The sequence below is a fragment of the Lacerta agilis genome, chromosome 4, assembly GCF_009819535.1.
Source record: "Lacerta agilis isolate rLacAgi1 chromosome 4, rLacAgi1.pri, whole genome shotgun sequence".
NCBI classification, from domain to species: Eukaryota; Metazoa; Chordata; class Lepidosauria; order Squamata; family Lacertidae; genus Lacerta; species Lacerta agilis.
In genome coordinates this window covers 76,291,597-76,314,732 of record NC_046315.1, presented here as the reverse complement: position 1 = coordinate 76,314,732, position 23,136 = coordinate 76,291,597, and the positions used below count along the sequence as shown (strand labels likewise).

Sequence of the window (23,136 nt, the reverse complement as noted above, 5' to 3'; positions counted from 1 at the left end):
GCATCAACACGTGTAACTATAGGCAATTTATAAAGCATGTAAAGAATCAAAATAATTATATACTTCATTACTGGGCATTATTGTCAGAAGTAGATTAAATGAGAATGTAGGGGGAGGATCGTAGAATATCTCCTTTGCAATGCAGAAGGTTCCAGGTTCAGTCCCCAGTATCTGCAGGAAGGGATGGGAGACAATCCTGTCTTAAATCCAGGAGAGTCACTGTTCATCAACTGTAGATAAGTCAGATTATAGGTCGATCTGGCTCAGTGTTAAGTATAAGGCAGCTTTCTATGTAAGAAGCTGTGGTTGCCTCCAGAACTAACAGTACTTCTTTGGGGCTGTGTAAAAAAACTACATAATGAACACTGATTTAAATCAGTTAGTGCTGAGATAGCAGCAAAATGGGAAACTATTCAGATTGCAAAAATAATGCAATCACATTCATGTTTACTCAGAAGTAAGTCCTCCTTTGTGCAATAGGGCTTCCTATCAGGTAAGTGTCCATGAACTCACAGCCTAACAGTGCAATCCTACACTTAGAAGTAAACCCACTGAATTCAGCGGAACCCCTAGCCTGCTGCCCTCAAGTGTAGTACTGGAGTAGGATTTTTAAGCAGAAGTTGGATGGTCATCTGTCATAGATGCTTTATCTGGGATTCCAGCATTGCAGGGGGTAGGACTAGATGACTCTTGGGGTCACTTCCAACTCTACAATTCTATGATTCTATCAGTCAGATTGGCTTCTGTGTATGCATTTGGTGAGGGGGGGGGTGTCACCTTGTCCTTTGCCTCAGGCAGCAAAATGTTTTGAGCTGGCCCTGACTTTATTCCTTACCAATCCACTGTAGGTTACTTTAAAATACAGTGGTGCCTCGCAAGACAAAAATAATTCATTCTGCGAGTGTTGTCGTATAGCGAATTTTTCGTCTTGTGAAGCACCAACGGTAAATAGCAGTTTGACGAAAAAAATATTTTTTTTCGTCTTGCGAGGCAAGCCCATTGACATTTTCGTCTTGCGAGACAGCCTTCCGCTAGCGAATGCCTTTCGTCTAGCAAGTTTTTCATCTAGCGAGGCATTCGTCTAGCGGGGCACCACTGTACAATGATGTAGGATAAGTTTCAGCTCAGAAAAACCACCACTTTACCTTTCTCATTAAATGGTGTGTGCCAAGCCAGGAGATAGTTGTCTGGTTTCAGTTGGGAGCAGGCTTCGATAGTAGCAGAATCTGATCGTCTCCCAGGAAGTTTGTCAATAGCATCCACATAACGTTTTACAAGTTCCCGATATAGGTCTTCTAAACACCAGTAATCTGTTCAGGGGAAGAAAAGTGTTATATAGTCAGATGAAGCAGAAGGGAATGTTCAAAAGGAGAAAAAGAAATCACTCCTGCTGCTGCTTTTACATTTGTCAAGGTTGCTAAAGATGGATCAGTGAGACCTTAACACCCTTGAACTACTCTGTCATCAGTGCTATTTTTCTAGAAAAACGAGGTGCTGGAACTCACCACAAATGCCTCCCTTATTCTCTTATAATGGCAATGGCACCTGAGAAGTGCCGGAACTGTATTGTGGTGAGTGCCAGCTGGGGGGACGGGGACCTGCCCATCATAAACACAATTAGGAGGTTAAATAATGTGTAGTGCAATTCTATGCATGTTTACTTAGAGGTGTCAGGTGAGAGAAAAGCTGGAGCTGGGGCATATACATTTACATCCTACCTTTCTAGGCAAAATGTGCACTCTGTGTGGCTTACACAACAATATAAAGCAGGGGTAGCTAACATAATACCATTAAACACAATACCATAAAATTTAGCAAAACTAGAAGAGCAAAAATTATAATCAGAGGAAAATTAACCTTTAAAACAGTTGAAGTAATGTGGTACCTTAGTTCTCAAATGGCTTGGTACTCAAACAACTTGGAACCCAAACATTTCAAACCCAGAAGTAAGTGTTCCGGTTTGCGAACCATTTTTCAGAAGCTGAACATGCTCTGTCTTGAGTGTTATGCTTCCGTTTTGAGTGCCACACTTCTGTTTTGAGTGTTATGCTGAGGTCTGTCTGTTTTTGCTATTTATTTTGCGGTTTTGTTTTTGCAGCTCTTTTTTGTTTTGTTTTTGTGACTGTGTGGAACTCAGTTCAGCTATTGATTGATTGATTGTGTGACTGCAGTACATTGCTTATTGCCTTCATTTTATGGATCAATGGTCTCGTTAGATAGTTAAATTGCTGTTATAGGGATTGTTTTTAAAAGTCTGGAATGGATTAATCCATTTTGCATTACTTTCTAAGAGAAAGCGCACCTTGGTTTTGGAACACTTTGGTTTTGGAACGAACTTCCAGAACGGATTACCACTGTAGCTTTTATTGCGAGGCAATGAGGGGACAACTGTACCTTTTTGGGGTTCTTACTCCATAAAATGGATACCATGGTGGAAAAAGCTCTGTATAGGAATAGGGACACTTTTGGGATCTCTGTACAAAAAGAAAAAAAAATGTAGAAAATGGAGTGGCTGAAACAGCGATGCAGTTTTATATTTTCATCCTGATGTATTTCCAGGGAGATTAGATAACGACGACATTGGTTATTTATGAGCTTTCAATCTGATGTGTTTGTAGGGATGTTAAATGACCCTTCACCAAACAAGTGCTGTCCTGTGTGTTCCAGTGCATTTCCCCATCACTTTCCTTATTAAAGAAGTGGGTTTGTAGCACAAGACCTCTCCATCAGCTATAAAGGTGCAACCTGAATTAGTCCATATGTGCTTAAAACCCACTCCAAAATAGCACCAGTCTGGAAGCGCCCTGCAAAGCCATTTTTAAACGTTCCAACAAACAGAACTGAGAGATACATATAGAAAACAATGAATAAAAAGATAAAAATTAATGGAGCTGGCATTGGGCATCACCCACCCCTCTACCAACCCTACCCAAAAGTAGTAATGTTGAGAAAGAACTCTACCTCCCCCCCCTCCTCAATGCAAATTCCATAGCAAATGTAGCCCGTGGCCCCATTGGTTTTATCCCCACATTGCAAGTGGGGATGAGATACAACATCCTTAACCTGGTCAACACTCCTGGATGTGTACACAAACAGAAACAAATCAAATGGAGCCAGGCTGATGGGAATAGCTTGGGGGCAAAGTGCTGTGAAACATTATGGCTGGGACGGGAGAAGAAACAACTCTACTGCACTCTAAAATTTCCCAGACATGGCCGGGATTCACCTGTCAAAAATGGTGTCTGGGCAGTCACTTGAAATGTCTTTTTTATTATTATTCTGCAAAAATACTCACTTTTGGAGGAAATACTCACTTTTAGTATAGGGGCACATTTTGGTTAACATCATGTGACCACAGGTTAAAAGCCCAGCACTGGAAATGAGTGAACAGTAGTATAAACACAGCCAAAATAAGAAGGGGTACACAAGCGTAAAGGTTTCCAGTTCCGTTTTTCTGTTAACTCGATATATGTGCCTGAATACAGAAATGCTGGAGGTAGCTTCCAGAAGTTCCCAGAGCATGGCTATCAGCTTCAACCATGTGTGTGCACCTACTGCCAATATAAGGAGGCAGCCACAAGTTTTTGAGCTTGCGTGAGCAGCTGCTTCCATAGTGTACAAATTGAAGCTAAAAGGTTCCCAAGCATGTTCGCTGGTGCTTTATTTGCTAGCTGGGCCTCAAACTTTCTCATAATCAGAACTGATGCAGTGCCAACGCTGAAAAGGGCCAAAACCAGGGCACTTGGAGATTCAGACAGAATTGTATTGGCCATGATGGCGGAATATGCAGACCTGTTTGGCCTCCTGCAACTCGTTATACTTGTAATTTCAAGGCAGCCCATCTCACTACAGCCATTCTGCCCACTGCAGCTGTTGATTTAGGTCACAATGAATCCTGCAGTATGAATATAGATACACCTGATGCACACCACCTGGTCAATGGCTCTGATAGCATCGTAGGTACTGGGCCACTCTGCCATGAATGCCAGTGGTCCATATGCCTTGATGTAGGAGAAACAGATGATCACACGTCTACATATTGTTGCACGCCACCCCAATCTCCCAGCGACGCGAGATTCCAGGGGCTCCAGGCACTAACCCAGGTTTTGTGTTTCCTTTTGGAATGAGGCACAGTGCAAACTGTGGTTCCTTTATTCGGTTTATTTATACATACATACAACCTGAGCCTACAATGGAGGTGTTTGCAGCATTAGAAACCCGAAAGGGTCTTGTTTCTCCCATAGCTGCAGCCTTGAATTCAAACAGAAATCAAACATTGATCTGACTCTCTCCCCAGCTTGCTGTTTTCCTTCTAGGACACATCTCAACTCTGCTTTTGAAAGCACGTCAAAGTGCAAGTAAATAGGTACCGCTCTGGCGGGAAGGTAAATGGCGTTTCCATGCGCTGCTCTGGTTCGCCAGAAGCGGCTTAGTCATGCTGGCCACATGACCCGGAAGCTGTACGCCGACTCCTTCGGCCAGTAAAACGAGATGAGCACCGCAACCCCAGAGTCATCCACGACTGGACCTAATGGTCAGGGGTCCCCTTACCTTTACCTTTAAGGATATGGAGGGAAATAATATTGTATAGCTGCTTTAAGGAGGGAGGCAACTGAAAAGTGCCGTTACCTGCTCTAGAAAACTTTAGGACTGCGAAGCTGCAGAAACAGCCACTCTACAGTCCAGCCTGAGATTGTTATGTTCTGGTTTCAACAACCCTAAAAGATAAGTTATGCTAAATCAATTTAGATATCACCAAAGGACAAAGGAAGAAAGGGTTTAGACCATATGCTTTACACTTAAGACAAAACCAAATGCCATTATTAGATTTCAAATTATCTTTCATTCAATGCTCAGTCCAGTAGACACAAATTGGGGGGGGGGGTTACATGAAATTGTGTATATTTGAAACACCATTAGAAAAGCCTGCAAAAACCCTGTTCTGCCCCCGCCCCGCCCCTTTTTGTGATCACTTCCAGACAGTCATGCACATATCGAACATGCGTAAATGGGGGCTTGCTTGTACTATCTCAACCCATAATGAGCAAGTTAAGGTGCATTTTGCTTTTCAAAATGGGAAATCATGTATTGTCTTGAATGGCTAGAAACTGTTTTTATCATGTTCCTATGTCTAAAACAGGAAGATCATACAGCACACATATATTAAACAACTGGTGCTTGCAATTGCAATTGATGGAATTCGGACAGAAGTTCAAAAATGAGATTTTGAAACAGCAGCTACCCTGCTGTATACACTATAGGCAGAGGGATATGTAGCTTGCTTTTGTACAGCTAAAAATGGTTGCAAAGCAGCTTGATAAGCCTTGCAGATAACATTTATGCTCATACAGAGGTCAAGAAGCAGGAAACATGTGACATGCATTTAATCACTGACTATATTCAGAAGTATGTTAGTCATCCTTTCCCATGATAGGTTGACATATTGCCATTATCTTTAGGGTATTAGCTCCTGCTCACATCATTGGCTGACCAGTAGTTAGAAACGAAATATCCCAGATTCTCTTCAACAGGCCTCTGGTGGCTAAATTTAGAGCATCTCAGCAGCAGTCAGATAAGAGTGGAATGTCAGAGAAATTTCATTGACTTTCCCGATTCTAGAAAACACACTGAGAAGTGCGACACATTTGGAGAGCATTTGTCTTCAGTGAAGATACAGTTGTTTTGTTCAGCAGTCTTGAATGTATCATAAAAATAACACATAAATTGGGTTGTAAGATACCGTTGCATTCAATAACTTGACAATATTGGATGCTTTTTATGCAAAGGGAGTTGATACTATGATGGGCAGTTGTCTATATACCAGTCAGGAATAGGCAACTCTGATAAATGGCTTAAGGTTTTCTTTTTGCCATCCATATTTCATTCAAGACAAGTTCATATCAATGCATACAGTGAAAGAAAAATGTGTTCCCTTAGTTTATACCTTTCAACAATAAATTTTATACAACTAACGAAGAGAATATGTAACCTTCTTACTGTGAATGGAAATCACACACACACACACACACACACACACACACACACATATAGTGAGAACATTGAGACTCTATTATTCTCAGTAATAAGGTAGACCAGTATTCTCTTCTCCATACTGAAACAGAAAGATGAGAAGTAGTTGGCCACCTAGCAAGCTCACGCTTGAGGTGGTATTTGAAGGGAAGACTCCTTGTATCATTTACATTCTCAGCAACCACGCTAGTTATATGGCAAAACCAAGACATCATATGCATTGACAACTGAAGGTAGCATGAATTTCTGCACAAACTCGCTGCTTAGCTAACAGAGCACAATTACAGCTGTTCTCTTCTCCAGTTTTAGCCTTCCCCTCCCAGCTTGCGTACAACCTGAAGTTTTTCCTACCTGTGACGAGAGCCTCAGCTGTAGCCATGTGCATAAGAGTATTATCACTGATTGGCCATTTGTCAGATGACAGGACCAGGTTCTCGAGTCCTCCAATTTCTTTCAGTTCCCCTTGAATCTTTGCACCTAATGCATTATTTTCCCGTGTGAAATTTCGATAGCCCAGAGCGTCTCCTACCCCTGCCAGCAACAGAGCAGCCTTAAATTTATCCATCGTAAGGGGACTTCAATGCTTCTTCAGTTCTCAAAAACTGTCACTTGTTGTTTCTTTGTTCCTTTGCCTTCCAAGCTCAGGTCAAGCAACACTTTATATCGGAGCCATTGTGTCATTGCACAGAGCTGTCTGTATAAGGCAAGCCTTTCCTTTTCTGGCTTTGCAGATGCCACCACTTGTCTGATATCCAATGAAGGGATAGAAATTGTTAGTCCAAGAATTTTCTGACTTATTTTTAAGCTGCAAGCTCCCAAAGTGTGCAATGCACTAGTCCATGCAAGTAGCAAAAATCAAAAACCCTCCTAACAATCCTGGACAAAACAAGCCAAGAAATATTTTGGCTATCCAGTTCAAGTAACTCTACACCTAGAAAAACACATGCTGTAATCAGGAGGTTTATTTTTACAGCTGTGCAAATGAGCATATTTTTCTTTGACTTTTTTACTACTGTATTCAGTTCCTTTTTGGGGGGAACTGAGAAAAACACAAAACAAGAGCAGTGATTAAAGACATCAGAGGAAGAAGAACATAAAAGTGAGAAGGAAACTAGCAATAAAAAGAAGAAAATGGAAAGCCAATTCATCAATGAACTGAGCTAGCTTTAAGTTTGTTTGCTGCCCTGCAGCACACTCTTAAATGTTTTATTACAGTGAAACAACACTGGGCCATACAGAAGTAGTTGAACAGTGTTTCCTTCCTAGTGCTCCTGCATGAGAATCACATTATGTATACATATAGTTAGGTTATTCTGGGGCAACTAGGCATTCCCCAAATGATGCTTAGCTTTGGTTTCTATTTCCAGCATAATTCTAGGTTCTCTCTCATTTAAAAAAAGAAAATCTGGCAGGATTCACACTTGAGCAGGTAGGTAGGAAAATACTTTTACATTTTATCCACTGTGAGAAAATACAGAAGTGTAAACTCTGAACGACTTGATTTAAATAAAATGTGACACAAAATTTCACAGGCCTGTGAAGGAAAGGGGTATTTCTGTAAGGCAACTCACAAGCTAACAAAAAGGTACCACTCATTGCTAAAAGGAAAGGCCATCTTTTAATATTCTCTTCATTCCACCTCTGAGAATATAAAATTATTTCCTAATATGGTAATACAAAAACAGATTTACAAGCCAAACAAGATGATGATCCATTGGTATTTTGGAAGATCCATATTAAAAATATGAATTAGTTATGGCAACTGACCACTTCCTGTTTTAATTCCCTGAAGTGCATAGGGTTAGAAGAAAAAACCTGGCAGTTTTAACAAAGCATGTGTTACATTTGGGTTAAGATTGCCCCAAAACATTTCAGAGATTATGGTAATCTTCATTCATACATTTTCTGCAGAGAATTTAGCACTCAAACCAAATTTGGGTGTTACTAATTAAATGAACTTATTTCATCAGGTAGTAATATCTCTGTTGCCATCAAGATTGCTGTTATGCTGTCATGCACATACTATATAGTCCAATTGACACTACTGATATATCAGCTGGATTTGCTTTGAACACCTGAGTTCAGAGTCATTGTTCTTGAGCAAGCCTTTTTCACCCCAGGTTATGTTCCTGTTACATGTACTAGAAATTATAACCTGATTCAAAAGCTTGCTGCGATTTGAAAATAATAAAGATTGTTATATTGGGTTTTGTGCTTATTGCCTTTAATGTATAAATCCATCCCCCATTTTATGACTTGTTTAATTATCATTTTTGGTGCACAATAACAAGTATTTTGTTGGCTCTGATGAATGGAGACAGTGCTATCAATCATCATTCTCTTGATTGCAGTTTTAAGGTTAACCGAACATTAGATGTTTCAGAAAATTATGCAGAGTATATTTAGGAATTTGGCCACCATTAATTAAAATCTTGTCCCTCGATCAGCTCTGGGATCCCCATGAAGTTCCAGAATTCTCAATGTATCAGGGAGAAGTTAAATTTTGCGAATATTGCCCATCATACTAAACTGTATTAAGGACATATATCCTCAAAATATAAGAACAGGAGAACGTAAGGGTTGTGACAACCATCTGCATGCTCAAATACATTAAGCTGAAAGTTAAATTCTAATACAAACTATCAGCATGCTGCTAAGATTTTCATGTTTAACCTGCAATACATGTCTGTATCCAATATCACATTTTAACTGTTTAACACTTAGATTAAGAAGTGGTAGACAAATGTAACTGGTTATTAGAAAAAAGCAAGGGTTTAACATTTAAAGACAAAGCATTTCTATCCTACTGATTTTGCAAGGACAGTTTCAAACCTAGTGCAGTGTTTTTCAACCACTGTTCCGCGGCACACTAGTGTGCCGCGAGATGTTGCCTGGTGTGCCGTGGGAAAAATCCCAGCCAGAATATCAGCTTTGTGTTCAGCCAAACAGGCCCTGGTTGTGCACTGAATAAAGTATTTTATAATTTTTCATATTTCTGTTTACTTACTATTTCATAATAAAGTAATTATAAAATACTTTCTTTGTGTTTATTTGATTCCTATTCAAGAGAATTACTTTATATATAGTCAATATAGGCACAGAGTTAATTTTTTTAACATTTTCTAATGGTGGTGTGCCTCGTGATTTTTTTCATGAAACAAGTGTGCCTTTGCCCAAAAAAGGTTGAAAAACACTGACCTAGTGCAACCTGTTAGGGCCTCTCTTTTTTTTGCTGTAGACCACAGATAGCTAATCTGTGGCACTCCATATGGACTCTTAACTGCTATCAGCCTCAGGCAGCATGGCCAAGACTCAAGGGTGATGAGAATTCTAGTCCAGGAACATCTAGAGAGCCACAGATTAGGAAGCCCTACTGTAGACCCCATCTGAATACATTTAATGTTATGTCCAGATACATTTCTGGACAAATGTATTAAGGTAGTTGAATGACCTTTTGAGAATACTGTACGTGGCTTTTTCACAGTTCATAGCCTAACCACCTGGCTAGAAAAGTAAGAGATATCTAAAAGCTGTCATACTGGCATCTAGTGGTGAAATGAAAGATAGGCAACATTCAATTCGCTGTTGTTGTTTGTAGTTTCCATTTTTCTTACTGAAATTTCACCTTAGCAGAACACAGCTGATGTTGTTAACCTAGTCTAAAAGTGAAATCGGTCACCTTGTACTACATAGCCTGACATTACCCTCTACTGGCTCTTTTGTAACTCACAAGGAAGGCTTGTGAAATCCACCACTTTACATGCTTTCAACCTTATCAGATGCAACATGGGACCCAATTTAATTTATTTACTTTATTTATTGCAAATGTTCACCTTCCTCTATTTCTTTCTAGGATGACAAGTTACAATGAAGAGATGGGCTCCCGCAACTTTGACTGTCAGACAGAAGAGGAAATGTAAGAAGGGAAATCATGCAGGCTGAGAAAGAGATCGTCTGCTGAAATCACTCCTCCTACATAGGAGGCACAACAGTCCTGTCGTCCTTTGCATCTATATTGTTAAAGAAGATAAAATGATGCTGGTACCATTTGTGGAGCCCACTTTAGATCAAGGCGCAATGGATTTCTCGGTCCTAATCTATGAGTTGACAATCAATACACCTTGAGTTCTCGACCACCATTTGGCAATCACTCAGTATCGGACTGCTGCATATATAACGACATAATCAAATGAACTTAAGCACTTTTTAAGTGACTTTGATTTCAGTGGGAGAATTAAGCGTACGTATGCCTTGCCTTCCACTGATATCAGAGGCACTTAAAATGGTCTTGAGCCAGATTGTATACATAATATACTTAGAAAATTCAATAGGCAATCATGAAATATCAAAGGATTCTTGAATGCTTCCTCTACATTCAAAATATTAACAACAGCCACAATACAGATACTTGGGTTGCCTCATTTCTGATCAAGTACAAACAAATTCCCACAAGGCCAATGTGGAATGAGGAAATCAAACTTTTTAAAAAATGTTTCAGATTGGCCTTTCCATAAACTTAGAATCTTGGCACCATGCTGAAGGGATGTGTCAATAAACGTTTCACTGCAATCTCTCATCAGCTTTAACTTCATATAAAAATACCACATACCACATACTTTATTTAGGGATTTAATTTATATACCACAAATACTGCTTTTTAATATAAGTACAATATAATACAGTTGTAATTATGTAACTGCTGGTGTTCATGAACTGAATGGCATGCTGTGCTGTCAAAACTTTTACTAAAATGGCCTCTAGTTAAACTTCTCCAAAGTATAAAATCATGCAAAATCTACATCCTATATGATACAACCAGTACAATAATTGAAGCCAATTTCCTACAAACAGCCTGGGCTGTCTTCTGAATTTCTTCTTGCAGTGTCCATGAGTCAGCCATCATTTTCTTGAAGCAGAAGTAGTGATTCCTGTTTCGTCAGTGGCATCCCACCACGACTATCAAAACCAGCGACAGTGCGCACAGTTATTGGCCAAAATGTCTTCATTACCTGATGCAGTTCAGACTGCAAACTTATTAAGTCCACTGAGAAGAGTCTTCTATGGTTAGGAAGCTTTACGTTTTCCTCCTGTGACTACTGGTCGTGCATATTCCACAAAATCGTCTATTAGAACTGGCCATGCTCCTAAAAAAAAAAAAAAAAGTTAAACAGCTTTGAGTCAAAACCTTAGAATGTTTAAAAAGCAATGCATTTATCTTTGCACATGTGTTCCGAACTCAGATTTTATTCATATGAAATCTTCCAGAGGGAAGCCAAGTTGCATAGTGCGAATTACAAAATGCTTCAGCTACATTTTAGGGTCAACATTATTTTGCAACACACACACACACACACACACACACACACTTCACCTAGTGGACACACAGGGCGAATGCTTATGGACAGTATTACTTCAGCACCACTCCATTTAATTTTGAACATCCACATCAGTTACCTTCTTCGTCGTAGTTTGACATATCATCTGCAATCATATTTCCAAAGTCTAAAAGAAGATTCCAAGTATCTTTGGGGATTGATCTTTTATGATGCTCCTACACAAGAAAAATAAGCTGGTATAAACTATTTTTAGATTCTGTCGCAAATTTTGTAAAATCTCAACTGGGCAAAACATCGGAGTAAAAAGTCATAAGGTCAGCAGATCAATCCCAAACCTGGCTTGGGAGCAGCAGATCCACTGCTGCATCCAAAAGCCCTGCTGCTCATGCCAGAGATGGTGGAAGGGAGGACATGTTTATCATCTCTTTTCTGCTTTGTCAGATCTGATGTGCCGAAGGACCAGGCTCCTTAGGGGATACATGGGGCTTTGGATCAAGTGGATCCAAAGCTACTAATGCCTCTCTCACACATATTTCAGGGTTTTCTGTTGCCAACCTCCAGAAGGAGCTTATCACCTGCTTGCAGAAAGCTGACATATTCACTGTGACAGAACCCTGCCAGCAGCATTATTTTCTGCCAGGACACTAACACACCATCCTGAACCCACTTCCCCATCAGGGAGATTAGGACCAAGCTCTAGGTTTGTTGCGCTGTAAATGCTTAATATGAAAAGGTAAAGACTTCAGATGCCTCTATGGACTTCCAATATTGTACTTACCAATAAAAATTTATTCCAAAGATCTAGAAATTTAAATCTCCCTGATAAAACTAAATTCCAATATGCGATTGCCATTTCTAGATCTGAAATACATAAGCATAACATACAATATATAATCATATGAAAGATGTTGCACTATAAGCCAATATAGAATGAGTAATTTTTAAACCAATATAGGTTTGGAGATATCCTTTGGTGATTCTACAGTAAAGCCTCGGTATTTGTATGTGTGTGGTGCTAGTCCTAAACATAGAAGACTTGCTTTTAAAAACACTTTTTTTGTATTCATTGTTTACCAATTAAGTTTTTAAAGAAGAACATATATCTCTGGCATAAGAACAAGGCAATACAACTCATTGAGGAAAAAAGGTTCCTCATTTATGAAGTAAGTTGGGCTCCCTCCATTTAAACCTGTTTCCCCCTCCATACCAGCACCCATTAAGACAACATGAGAACCAAATTTAATTCTATATTGTATTTGCTTCTCATATTGTTTCTTCTGAGGTTTATATTACTAATTCTAGCTTTGACCATTCCCAGTTTTGGTTGCAAGAAAAGGCTGGATTAGCAACAACAAAACTACAGTTTTGGTTCCCAGAGCATGAACACAAATATTTCCTTCTCAAGATAGTACCCATTATCTTGTTTGCCATCCACTATACGATCTTCACAGCTATTATGTCTGAGCCGCTAAGATAAAACTAGCATTCCTTTGGTGTGGTAGATAAATTTAAAGACACATTGAAACAAAACTTAGAACCAGAATATCTTCATCCATGTGCAGTCATGATAATGGTGAAATACAGAATAAGCTGGCAAGAAGGAATGATTTAAACATGCCCCTGTAGTAAAATATATAAGTCATATTTAGGAAAGACTATTACAACCCACATTTAACTTCTTATTCAAATGTGCTACACTATTGTTCTGATATCATTAAATATAAATTAGTTGTTGAAGATTCTGCATTCCCCTATAGACCTGCAGGTATAGGGAGGTATATAAATTTTAATAATAAAATAATAATAATATATAGTGGTGCCTCGCAAGACGAAATTAATTCGTTCCGCGAGTGCTGTCATATAGCGGAAAATTTCGTCTTGCAAAGCATGGTCAGATGAAGTGCAGCTTTACGGAAAAAAAAAAACCTCAAAATGTTTTCGTTTTGTGAGTCGCAGCCATAGGGAAATTCGTCTTGTGAGTCTCCCTTTCGTTAGCGAATGCCTTTCGTCTAGTGAGTTTTTTGTCTAGCGGGGCATTCGTCTAGCGAGGTACCACTGTAATAGTAGTAGCAGTAGTATAATCCACATTCAGGAGCACACCTAGTAAATAAATTTGCTCACACCAATGTGTGTTCCCCCTCCCAAAGCAATTTGCATATGGAAACACAGACCTAGCAAAATTTGAAAAAAGCTTGCCAATGTTAACAAGTCTAGCCTCCTAGTGTAGATGAGGTACAGTCATACCCCGTGTTACTTTTTTCAGGTTGCGTCTCGTGGCGACCTGGAAGTACCAGAAAGGGTTACTTCCAGGTTTCATCGCTCGCGCATGCGTAGTAGCGCTAAATTGTGCTTTGTGCACAACCGCCAAATTGCGCCACACACTTGCGCAGATATGGCGCTTCAGGTTGCGGATCCCATTTGCAACCAGAGGTACCACTGTGTCTGTATTAGTAATAACAACAGAATAACACTTTCTGGAGAATTGTGCAATGGCAACAATCAATTTGGGATATGGTTGTGTACGAACGTCCTTTAAAACCTTCCTGTATCTCTGAAAAATTACCCTCATATGCTACTCTAATGGAAAATATGAACAACTGCAGTTCTAAGATGATTCTTGGCATATAATATCATTTTTCAAAAAACTAATGTGGTCATGTACACATTAGTCTTATTGTACACAAGGGTCTTAATGTACACATCTCCCATTTGTGTCAATTAGAACAAACATTATTTTTGCAGGCTTACTTCCTTACTTAAAGGCTTCTTAGATAGCAATTTACTACTACTACTACTACTACTATTGCTGGCAGTAACCATTTTAGGTGTGTCTGATATGTGCGTGACAGCACACACGTGCATTGCACTGAACCCAAAAATGTCCCCAAAAGATTCTCAGGCAACCTTTCACTGAAATTGTTTGCAGAGAGTATGTGCAACGAAACTGCAATCTAAAGATAATGCTACTTAAATTGAAGCCACAACTGTATATCTGAACCTTCAAGTTGAAGATGAAAACTTGGGGAAGGGAACTGATTACAGAAAGAACATTAATTGACTTTTATGTTCAACTTTAAAAAACAACAACAACACAACTCACCTAAACCTTTTTGTCCAGGGTTCTTAGCAAAGTTAAAGGTAAACTGATAAAAATCTTTAAACTTCATTGGATCCTTTAATTCTTGTTCCAGCCTTGGCAAAAGAGTTTTTAGCTTGTCCGTAGTATCACACCTGGTGAAAATATTATATTCTTTTTATAACAAAAAACCCTACAGTTTAAATGCACCAACAAAAACATGACAAATATGCTCTCACTGTTCAAGATAAGATACATTCTTTATTAAAAAGAAAGTAATCATCTTTATTTTTAAAAAAATATATACAAGGCAAGGATCATCTTAAGACTAACTGGCATGATAATTTAACAGAACTAGTGACTATGAATTATTCCACAATTCTTCATTAAAATGCTGTGACTGGGATGCAAAAAAAACCCCCTGCACAACTGCTTTATTTATTTTCATTTTCACCCTGCCTCTAGGTCACAAAACAGGCATTTAAAACAGCTAAAAATCAATAAAATATTATTAAAACCATTTAAAAGCAGGACAGAACTACATGCACACCAATCAGCATTTATCATGGTAACATGAATATTGGATTGAAACATTTGTACAGGGAAAAAATGGCAGACAGAAGAATGTTTAAGTATTCTCTTGAGCCTGCTAGATGTCTCCAGGTCCATGTTAGCCACAGTTAAGTCCAGCCGCGAATGAGTCTGGGGTTGCGGCGCTCATCTTGCTTTACAGGCCGAGGGAGCCAGCATTTGTCTGCAGACAGTTTTTTCCAGGTCATGTGGTCAGCATGACTAAGCTGCTTCTGGCCCAACAGAACACTGAAACCAGAGCAGCGCACGGAAACGCCGTTTACCTTCTTCACAGAGCGGTACCTATTTATCTACTTGCACTTTTTTGGCATGCTTTCAAACTGCTAGGTTGGCTACTTCCTAATTCTTTCATTCATTTCTGCTTCATTCTTGCACCAAGCGTAGAAGATCTACTTCATGTATTATGACCCAGTATTCATTGTTAAATTCTACATCTGTGGGGAATTGTGAGAGCTCAAAAACCATTCAAGGTCTCACTGCCCCAGGGAAACAGAGGAAAATTAATTCAAGCAGTTCTTATGAAGAAAATATAAAATCTATTTACTGAACAAAACAAAAACATCAAATTTTGTCCATCTTGTGATAAACTAATTGCATGGGTATGAATGGGAGAATTTTTGACCTCTTTTGTCAACAAAGCCACATATATGTTTAGTGACTTCAAATGACATTTTAAAAAACATTTGGTCACATGTTTGAAAGAGGCAAGAGGACATTAGAATCATTGTAAGATGAGGAGGATGAAAGCACATGCTAGTGAGCCAGCATTGAGAGAAGCATGTGCTACTGAGAAAGATGAGCCTGAGCATTGTCATCTTAGACATTATGTGTTACGTAACAGGGAGAAATGAACTGTCTTCCTCTGGTTCTGTGGAGGAGCCAATGGAGCAAGGCAGTTGTCACAGCACCATGGAGAGCTCCTAATGAGCAATATACTTCAAAAGGGGTTTAAAGTGAACTGGGACCTCTGGGGCTTTTGTTTCCAGTCCACCTCTCCTAGGCTCCACCCTGTTTTGGAAAACTATACAGAATCAAAGAATTGTAGGAGTTGGAAGGGACTCCAAAGAACATCTAGTCCAACTCCTTGCAATGCAGGATTCACAACACGAGGTTTCCCCATCCAAATTGAAACCATACAGGACCCTGCTTAGCTTTGCAAATGTGCTAGCATTTTTATTGCTGCACCACTAAAGGACCAACTCTTAAATGGGCCAAACCTCTAGCTGGAGGTCTTCTGTGTTCCATTACACTTCAACTGAATCCAAAAGAGCCACAAATATGGTCTTAACTGAAGGGAACAGACCAGAAGGACTGGGGAACAAAATTATCCCAACTAGGAAAAGCTCCAACTCTAGAAATTCACATACATCTAATGAAACCATATGCATGGCTAACAGCATCTTTGGGTAGTTTTTACTAGGACAGTTCCCATAGTGAACTAGGAAAGCCAATGTTCGATTTTAAAAGTGTCTAGACAGTTAGCTATCTAGGAGATTGAGCAGCAAATGAATGCTATGCAGAAAGCTCTGGATACATGCAGAGTTTGTTTGATAACAAATAGCTTCTTTGGACCACAACTCAGGTAATATGTGTATAAATAAGACATGTGTGATTAAATAATACAATTGTTCAGTATGCACATCTTTAAAATATTTCAGAAAGTTACTTTTGGTCTACTAAGAACATTTTGAAGTCATATTAAAGAAGGGCATACTCACCCCAGTTCTGTCATGCCATCTACAAATTCTTTTTTGCTGAATTCACACTGCGTGGCTGCCCTAAATTTCCATGCTATGACCAAAACACTGATACTAGCAGGGTCCAAGCTTAAATCATCACAAAACTGTTGAATCCCATCAATGCCAATTTTATTCTCATCTTGCGGGTCTGTATATAGGGGAGGAAAGAATGTTAATATTTTTCATGAAGAAACACAGTTCAAAGAATTTCAGCTCTTTAACCATCAGAAAACATCCTGCTATTCCATTTTTCACAAAACTGGGGGGGGGCTGGGGGCTCACGCACACCATGGGGCATGGTGACGTTGCACGGCCACGGCCCCCTCAATCATGAGTACAGAGCAGAGCACCTGCCTAGATCTGCAATCCACAAAGTTTTCAAGTTAAAGCACTTGAAGCCAAGTGGTCAAAAACCTTAAATCCAAGTACTCTAGCTTAACCCACCTTCAGATGCGGCTGTAAACACACAGCTTTAATCCAAGAAACTTCCAGGCATACTCCTGTTTTCTGTGTCTGATATGAAAGCAATTTCAGACTTTAAAGAAGCATACTCCTGTTGTCTTCTTTACACTTAAATGTTTCATATGACAGAATGGAATTATATGAAGTTACAAAATTCAACTGGGTTGTGAATCTAAACCAGGTATCCTCCATCTGAACAACATGATGTCCTCCAGACTCTCATAGTCCCTGGCCTGTCTGGAACTGATGGGAGTTGTAATACAACATCTGGAGGGCACTACATTTTTTCTATCCAATCTAAACTACACACCTTAACCTTGCTAACGAACAAGACCATCCTCTCTGGTTTTCTTTAAAATTGAGTTCCAAAATTTAAATAAATACAGTGGTGCCCCGCTAGACGAATGCCTCGCTAGACGAACGGCATTTGTCTAGCGGAAGCTGCCCCGCAAGACGAAAAAGTCTATGGGGCTGCCTCACAAGACGAAAATTATTATTTTTTCGTCTAGCGAAAACCGCTATTTGCATTGGTGCTTCGCTAGATGAAAAAATCGCTAGACGAAAATACTTGCAGAACGAATTATTTTTGTCTAGCGAGGCACCACTGTAGTATGTCAACATCTTACAGTACAGTATATGTTGAAATTTCAAAGAAAGACAGTCTTACTTTTAAAATTCCAACTGAAGAGTTGTAATGATATTTAAAATAGACCTTTGTACTGGATGTGTTTCACATCTCCATAATTCTCTTAAGGGCTTGAAAAACAGATGATTGCTGTTAAGAGGTTATTAGACAATCATACACACAATAACAGATTTTCTAACTTAAATTCTATAGATCACTCTAGTCTTCCATTCATCTCTCTGAGAGCCTGCTTTTGAAGCAGTTAACTACAGGTGCAAATGAAATGTCCTCTTCAAGTCTGCTTCTGTTTAAGGTCCCTATAATACTAATAAATACTAATACTAATATTTGTGGGGCCTGCCTGGTGTTTTTACATGAGTAGAATGTGTGCTTTTATTTAAAATACAGCTCTGGGTTATTTGTGGGGCATAGGAATTCGTTCTTTCCCCCCCAAAATATAGTCTGCCCCCCCCCAAGGTCTGAGAGACAGTGGACAGGCCCCCTGCTAAAAAAGTTTGCTGATCCCTGCTCTATAGCATGTGCAGAATCTGCCTTCTTGACTAGTGGACCCAATATTGTCTCATCCGTTCAATCCAACAGAGCCTGTCTTCCTATGCAAGGGAAGTCCCTAACTCACCAAGGGTTTGAGACCCATTAGCTACCCTCACCTAGTTTCAAAGGAGTATACACTTATATAAGCATCAACATAAGCATTCCAATGTGAATGAGAATGCACATTAGAACACATGTTCTATGGAAAACAATGCAGGGAGTATAAACAGCACCTCCATTCTTATGCCCATAACTCCAGCAAGTGATTGACAATAGGAACTGGATCAGGGTGATGCAATTTAATTATGAAAAGTCTCGAGTTTCATGTGTAATGAATCAGATAGTACAAAATCCACAAAGTCAGTAGTGGCTAACAGGGCAGTGTGGGTGGGGCTGCATTGCACTCCCATTTTCCCAACTTGCTCTGCACTATGAGGAGGCAGAATTGGGATCATTGGATTGACCCTGCAGCTGCACCCAAAACGTGCTGATTATCTCACTACATTACCCCTCCCAACCTTGGTAACCAGCAATGACCTGTGGCACTGGGAAGGCCAGAGAGCAATACAGCCCTACCCATATGACCCTGCTAGCTACAGCTATATATAGCACTTAATATACTGCTAGTACATCTCACACATACAAATTTAAGCAGCTAGATTGCTTTTCCTTAGCACGCATGCTGGATTTGCACTTAGTGTTTTCAGTTTAAGAATAAAATTATGTCATATTGAATGGTAAAGATAAAGCAGGGGGGAGAGCTTTATACTTGGAGGCTGTGATTATTACAGTAGTATATACAGAGATCATTAGAACAGAATTCTACATTCATATTTAGTTTACAGCCTGATGCTATGCATGTTTACCCAGAACCAAATGCACTGAATTCAACGAGTGTTGCTTCCAAGTAGATATGTTCAGGATTACAGATTCCCCAAACCCCAAAGATTTAGGCAGAAGCTGAAACCAAGTCCAAATGAAATAATGAAAAAATAAACCTTACCTTTGTACCTGTTATACAATTGTTCTAATTTCTTTCTGTCTATTGAAATTTTCATGGATTCTTTGTAGTACAAGTCTGGGTTCTGGAAGTAGTTGTCTGTTGCCACTTCTAGTTTCCACTCATTCTGCATTAAACAGTATATAGCAGTCCTTTCACCAGCCTGGGTAACTGCCATAAACTGGCGGACCTTGTCCTTCTGAGACGATTTAAGTTTATGCTTTGGGATGCAAAAGAAGCAGGAAAGCCAATGAAGCTAATCCAGTCGTTTGGTTCAGAATTCTACTATAACTGCCTATCTTTTAAAAGGGTTTACTTCTTTTGTTGGGTAACAAATTTCACTCCAGAATAACCCAAAGAAATCCTTGTTCTTCTGTAGTTAAAGACAGCACTCTCTTCTGAAAACTGAAATGACAGCATCTATATGTACATTTTTAACAAACAAACAAAATTCTGAGTGCAATTCATTTCAGTCTTAGCATTACAATTCTAGATACATCAGCTTTCCTCATGAGAATATCCAGTTTATCTACACAGTAGCTATTCATTAAGGGCACCAAATCTTTAGCCAAGCAACTTTTAAGTAGTGGTGTTATGATAAACGTAAGAACAAAACTGTGCCCTTATATAGCATGAAACAACATGTAATTACACTACCATATATTCAAGGGTATAAAACCACTGAAGATACAATCCTTTACACATTTACTTAAGTAAGTTACATTTAAATTAATGAGCTACTTGAAAGCAAACATGCATAGGATTGCACTTAGTTGCAATATCAGTGGAGGTGCATAATCATAATCATGATAGAAAATCAGAAGCCGGCATTCTAAAAGTATTGTTTCAGGTTAGAAACCAAAATAAATAATAAATAAATGAGCCATCCAAAAACACAGTAACATGAAGTCACTTTAACGGTACATCCCTATTGCATTAATGTTTCACTTGCATTTCTCTACTGCCGGTACAGTCTTGAAATATCTCTCAGTAAGATGAACACAGTTGTGTTATTTTGTGTCACCATTCATGATGGCATTTTATTTTTTAAATACATTTATTCTGATTCTGATTTGAGATCCTCGTTTAAACTTGGCTTTCTCTCCAAATAAACCACTCATTATCATACCTAGCAGGTGACAAATGAGGGAAAATTGAGCGATGCCAGATCCTAACTGAGTGTGTGTGGGAACGATTTGGTCTTAGAAGCGCAGAAGGAAGGAGGGAAGAGCACCTTAGCGGCTCCCCGGCAACTCATTCACCTGCTGCTCCTTGCCCTCCGCGGGACAGCTCACCCCTCACCCCGGCCTATATCCCCCCTATAAAAAAACCCTCTCCCCAGAGCCGCTCACAGAACAGCTCGAGGCTTCTGAGAAGCCAGTGCGGGTGGGAAGATAGGCGAAAAGAGAAGTAAAGCTTTGGGGGCCGGTCTGTAAGAAGCGGGACAAAATCGGTGTGTGTGTGTGTGTGTGTGTGTGTGAGAGAGAGAGAGAGAGAGAGAGAGAGAGAGAGAGAGGTCGTCAGGCTGCAGCACCCTGCCAGCTTCTCCCCTGCCCAAAAAAGGGAAAGGTACGTGGTGGAGTTAGTGGTGGTGAGAGCCAGTCAGCCAGCCGTGGTGGCAGTAAGTACTTTAGTTGCGGTGCTTCTGCTATTAGCTTCGCCCCCAAGAATCCCATTAGACACACGCACGCACAAAAGAACAACCCCCCCCCTCATGCACACGAGACGCACACCCGTGTGTCCAGGTTAGTGTTAAAAGGACCGCCTCGGGGGCGCGAGGGCTCCCGCTTGGAGAGCTTCGATGAAAGCCTTTCAATGACGGGGAAAGAGAAAGAGGGAGAGAGAGAGAGGAAGGCAGACAGGGTTAAGTCTCAAAAGAGCCTTCCCCCCCCCCTCCAAAAAAGCCGGCCGCCTCGTGACCTTCCTTGACTGAGGCGCCGGGGCGGATGGAGCACAGCAGACGGGAGAGACCTAAAGGGGAAAGAGAGCAAGGTCGCTCGCTACACTGCACTTTGCCCTCAGGCGGCAGCCCGGCGGGAGGAGCTTTTATTCCGCTGCTTCCTCCTCCTCCTTCCCGCTGCTATCCAGCTCGCGGAAGCGGGAAGGGGGGGGGGTTATTAACAACCGGTGCAGTTTCTCTCTCTCTCTCCTCTCCCTCCTCACTCACCTCCCCCCCTCCCGGCCCGTGCGCAACCTACCATTTTATCAGCGACGCTTTCAACCAACTTCACTATCCAGCGCCAGCGCTGCTGCCGCCGCCGCCGCCGCCGCTACGGCGTCCTCCTGCGCACGCGCGTACCGGGCCGCCTCTCTCTCACTCTCCCCCCCCCGCTCCCTCACGACCCTCAACCGCCTGCCATCGCCTGGGATCTTCTTCGGAAACTCCCTCCCCCAAGTTGTGTTCTTTCCCGCGGTTCCAATACTAAAAGGTGCAATGCTTCCGCGCCTGTGAGGTAGCGCTGGGGGAATCATGCAAGGCCCGACAAGAGCGAGAAGGGAAAGGAGGAACTACGTTACCCATGGTGCACTCTGCTATCAACCGGCTGCTGCCATAGATGTGTAATGATAGACTCATGCGTAGCGTCTCACTTCTGGGCTAACTTTGTTTGTTTGCTTGCTTCCAGCGTCACAAGGGAGACAAAAAACTGGAGAAACTCGGGATTCCCCGTCCCCTGTAACTGGGCAACAACAAGCCCTCTACAAAGGTCTTGCCATGTTTTTTTAAGTTATTAACCATTTTAAAGTGGGCAATGCACTCGTATGCAGCTAGTTGAACCACAAGACTACTGCATGCAGTTCAGTGTTGGATTTGGGCTGAGGAGATCTCAGGTGGGGACTTTTTTGCCGTAACCTGGAAAGGTCCAGCCTCCTTTTTAACTTGCAGTATTATAGATGGGGATGCTGAGGTCAGTTTGCATTTACAGCCTCGAAAATATCCCTCGTACAAAAACACCATGTTGCAACAAGATAATCCCGCCCTCAGTTCAGTTCAGCGCAGAACTGCATGTAGAAGCATAGATTTGAAGGCAGGATACGATGGCTGTTTTGGTACAGTCAATGCAATTTTAAGTATGTTTCCCACCCACATTTCCCACACAAAATAAGAGCCGAGTCGAAAATAACATGCCCTTTGCTGTTACCTTCTGTTTCTGGATTGGCATACTGCTGCTCAGTAGCAGCCATACCCTAATACTGTACTGCCTTTCCCCATTGTTTTTCTACCGACGCCTTCCCCTTCCGTCATATAGTGAAGCGGCAAAAAAAGAGCGTTAAAGGAAACCAGGAAGTCCCACCTCCAATCTATTGTAGCTCTATAAATATCTTACCTCTATGGCCGATGAGAGCGTGGGAGGGGTGGAGTGGGAATTCTATACTTCCCACAATGCACCGCAAGGGAGGCGGTTGCGATTACCTCTCTTTCCCTCTATACACTGTACTGTACATGTATATATAAACAATCCCGTTCACTACATTTCCCACAGCGCACTGAGGCAGTCCACCAGGAGGACTACATTTCCCACAAGTCGTTAAAAAAAGGAAAGCGAGGGAAAGCGCCGGCGAGTCGCTCCTTCACGCTGAGAGAAGCTGAGTTGGTGGTGGTGGTTTTTGACGGGTGAGGTAATGGCAAGGGGTTCGTTATGGAGAGGGGGCGGAGCCCTCCGTTCTGGTTGGCTGTGGGCGGGGCGCGAGCTTGGCTAGGCGGCGCCTCCGAGGGATTCTATTGG

General features: G+C 40.8%; 2 protein-coding genes across 8 annotated transcripts in view; both read right to left on the bottom strand.

Annotated features, from left to right (window-relative positions):
• Nucleotides 1-7,096, bottom strand: part of ADPRHL1 (ADP-ribosylhydrolase like 1) — a 34,453-nt gene extending 27,357 nt beyond the window's left edge. The window contains exons 1-2 of one of the 2 annotated variants that reach the window (XM_033147722.1): nt 6,382-7,096; nt 1,146-1,310 (exon numbers count right to left, since the gene is read on the bottom strand). In XM_033147722.1, the coding sequence (XP_033003613.1) occupies nt 1,146-1,310; nt 6,382-6,595 (379 nt within the window). In that variant the 5' untranslated portion in view covers nt 6,596-7,096. The remainder of the gene's footprint in view (nt 1-1,145; nt 1,311-6,381) is intronic. The other variant, XM_033147723.1, reaches the window with a different exon arrangement.
• Nucleotides 7,097-10,643: 3,547 nt separating this feature from the next.
• Nucleotides 10,644-22,756, bottom strand: DCUN1D2 (defective in cullin neddylation 1 domain containing 2). 6 transcript variants are annotated; one of them, XM_033147721.1, is made up of 7 exons: nt 22,738-22,756; nt 19,415-19,631; nt 16,752-16,920; nt 14,467-14,597; nt 12,145-12,227; nt 11,485-11,581; nt 10,644-11,174 (listed from the first exon to the last, which is right to left on the bottom strand). In XM_033147721.1, exons 2-7 carry the CDS (start codon nt 19,587-19,589, stop codon nt 11,095-11,097), a joined length of 735 nt encoding a protein of 244 aa, XP_033003612.1. In that variant the 5' UTR covers nt 19,590-19,631; nt 22,738-22,756; the 3' UTR covers nt 10,644-11,094. The 6 variants fall into 6 exon arrangements, with proteins under 6 accessions (XP_033003612.1, XP_033003606.1, XP_033003610.1 ...); XM_033147715.1 differs by lacking the exon at nt 22,738-22,756 and adding an exon at nt 22,552-22,704; XM_033147719.1 differs by lacking the exon at nt 22,738-22,756 and adding an exon at nt 22,552-22,696 and having other exon boundaries at nt 19,415-19,816.
• Between the last annotated feature and the right edge of the window lie 380 nt (nt 22,757-23,136).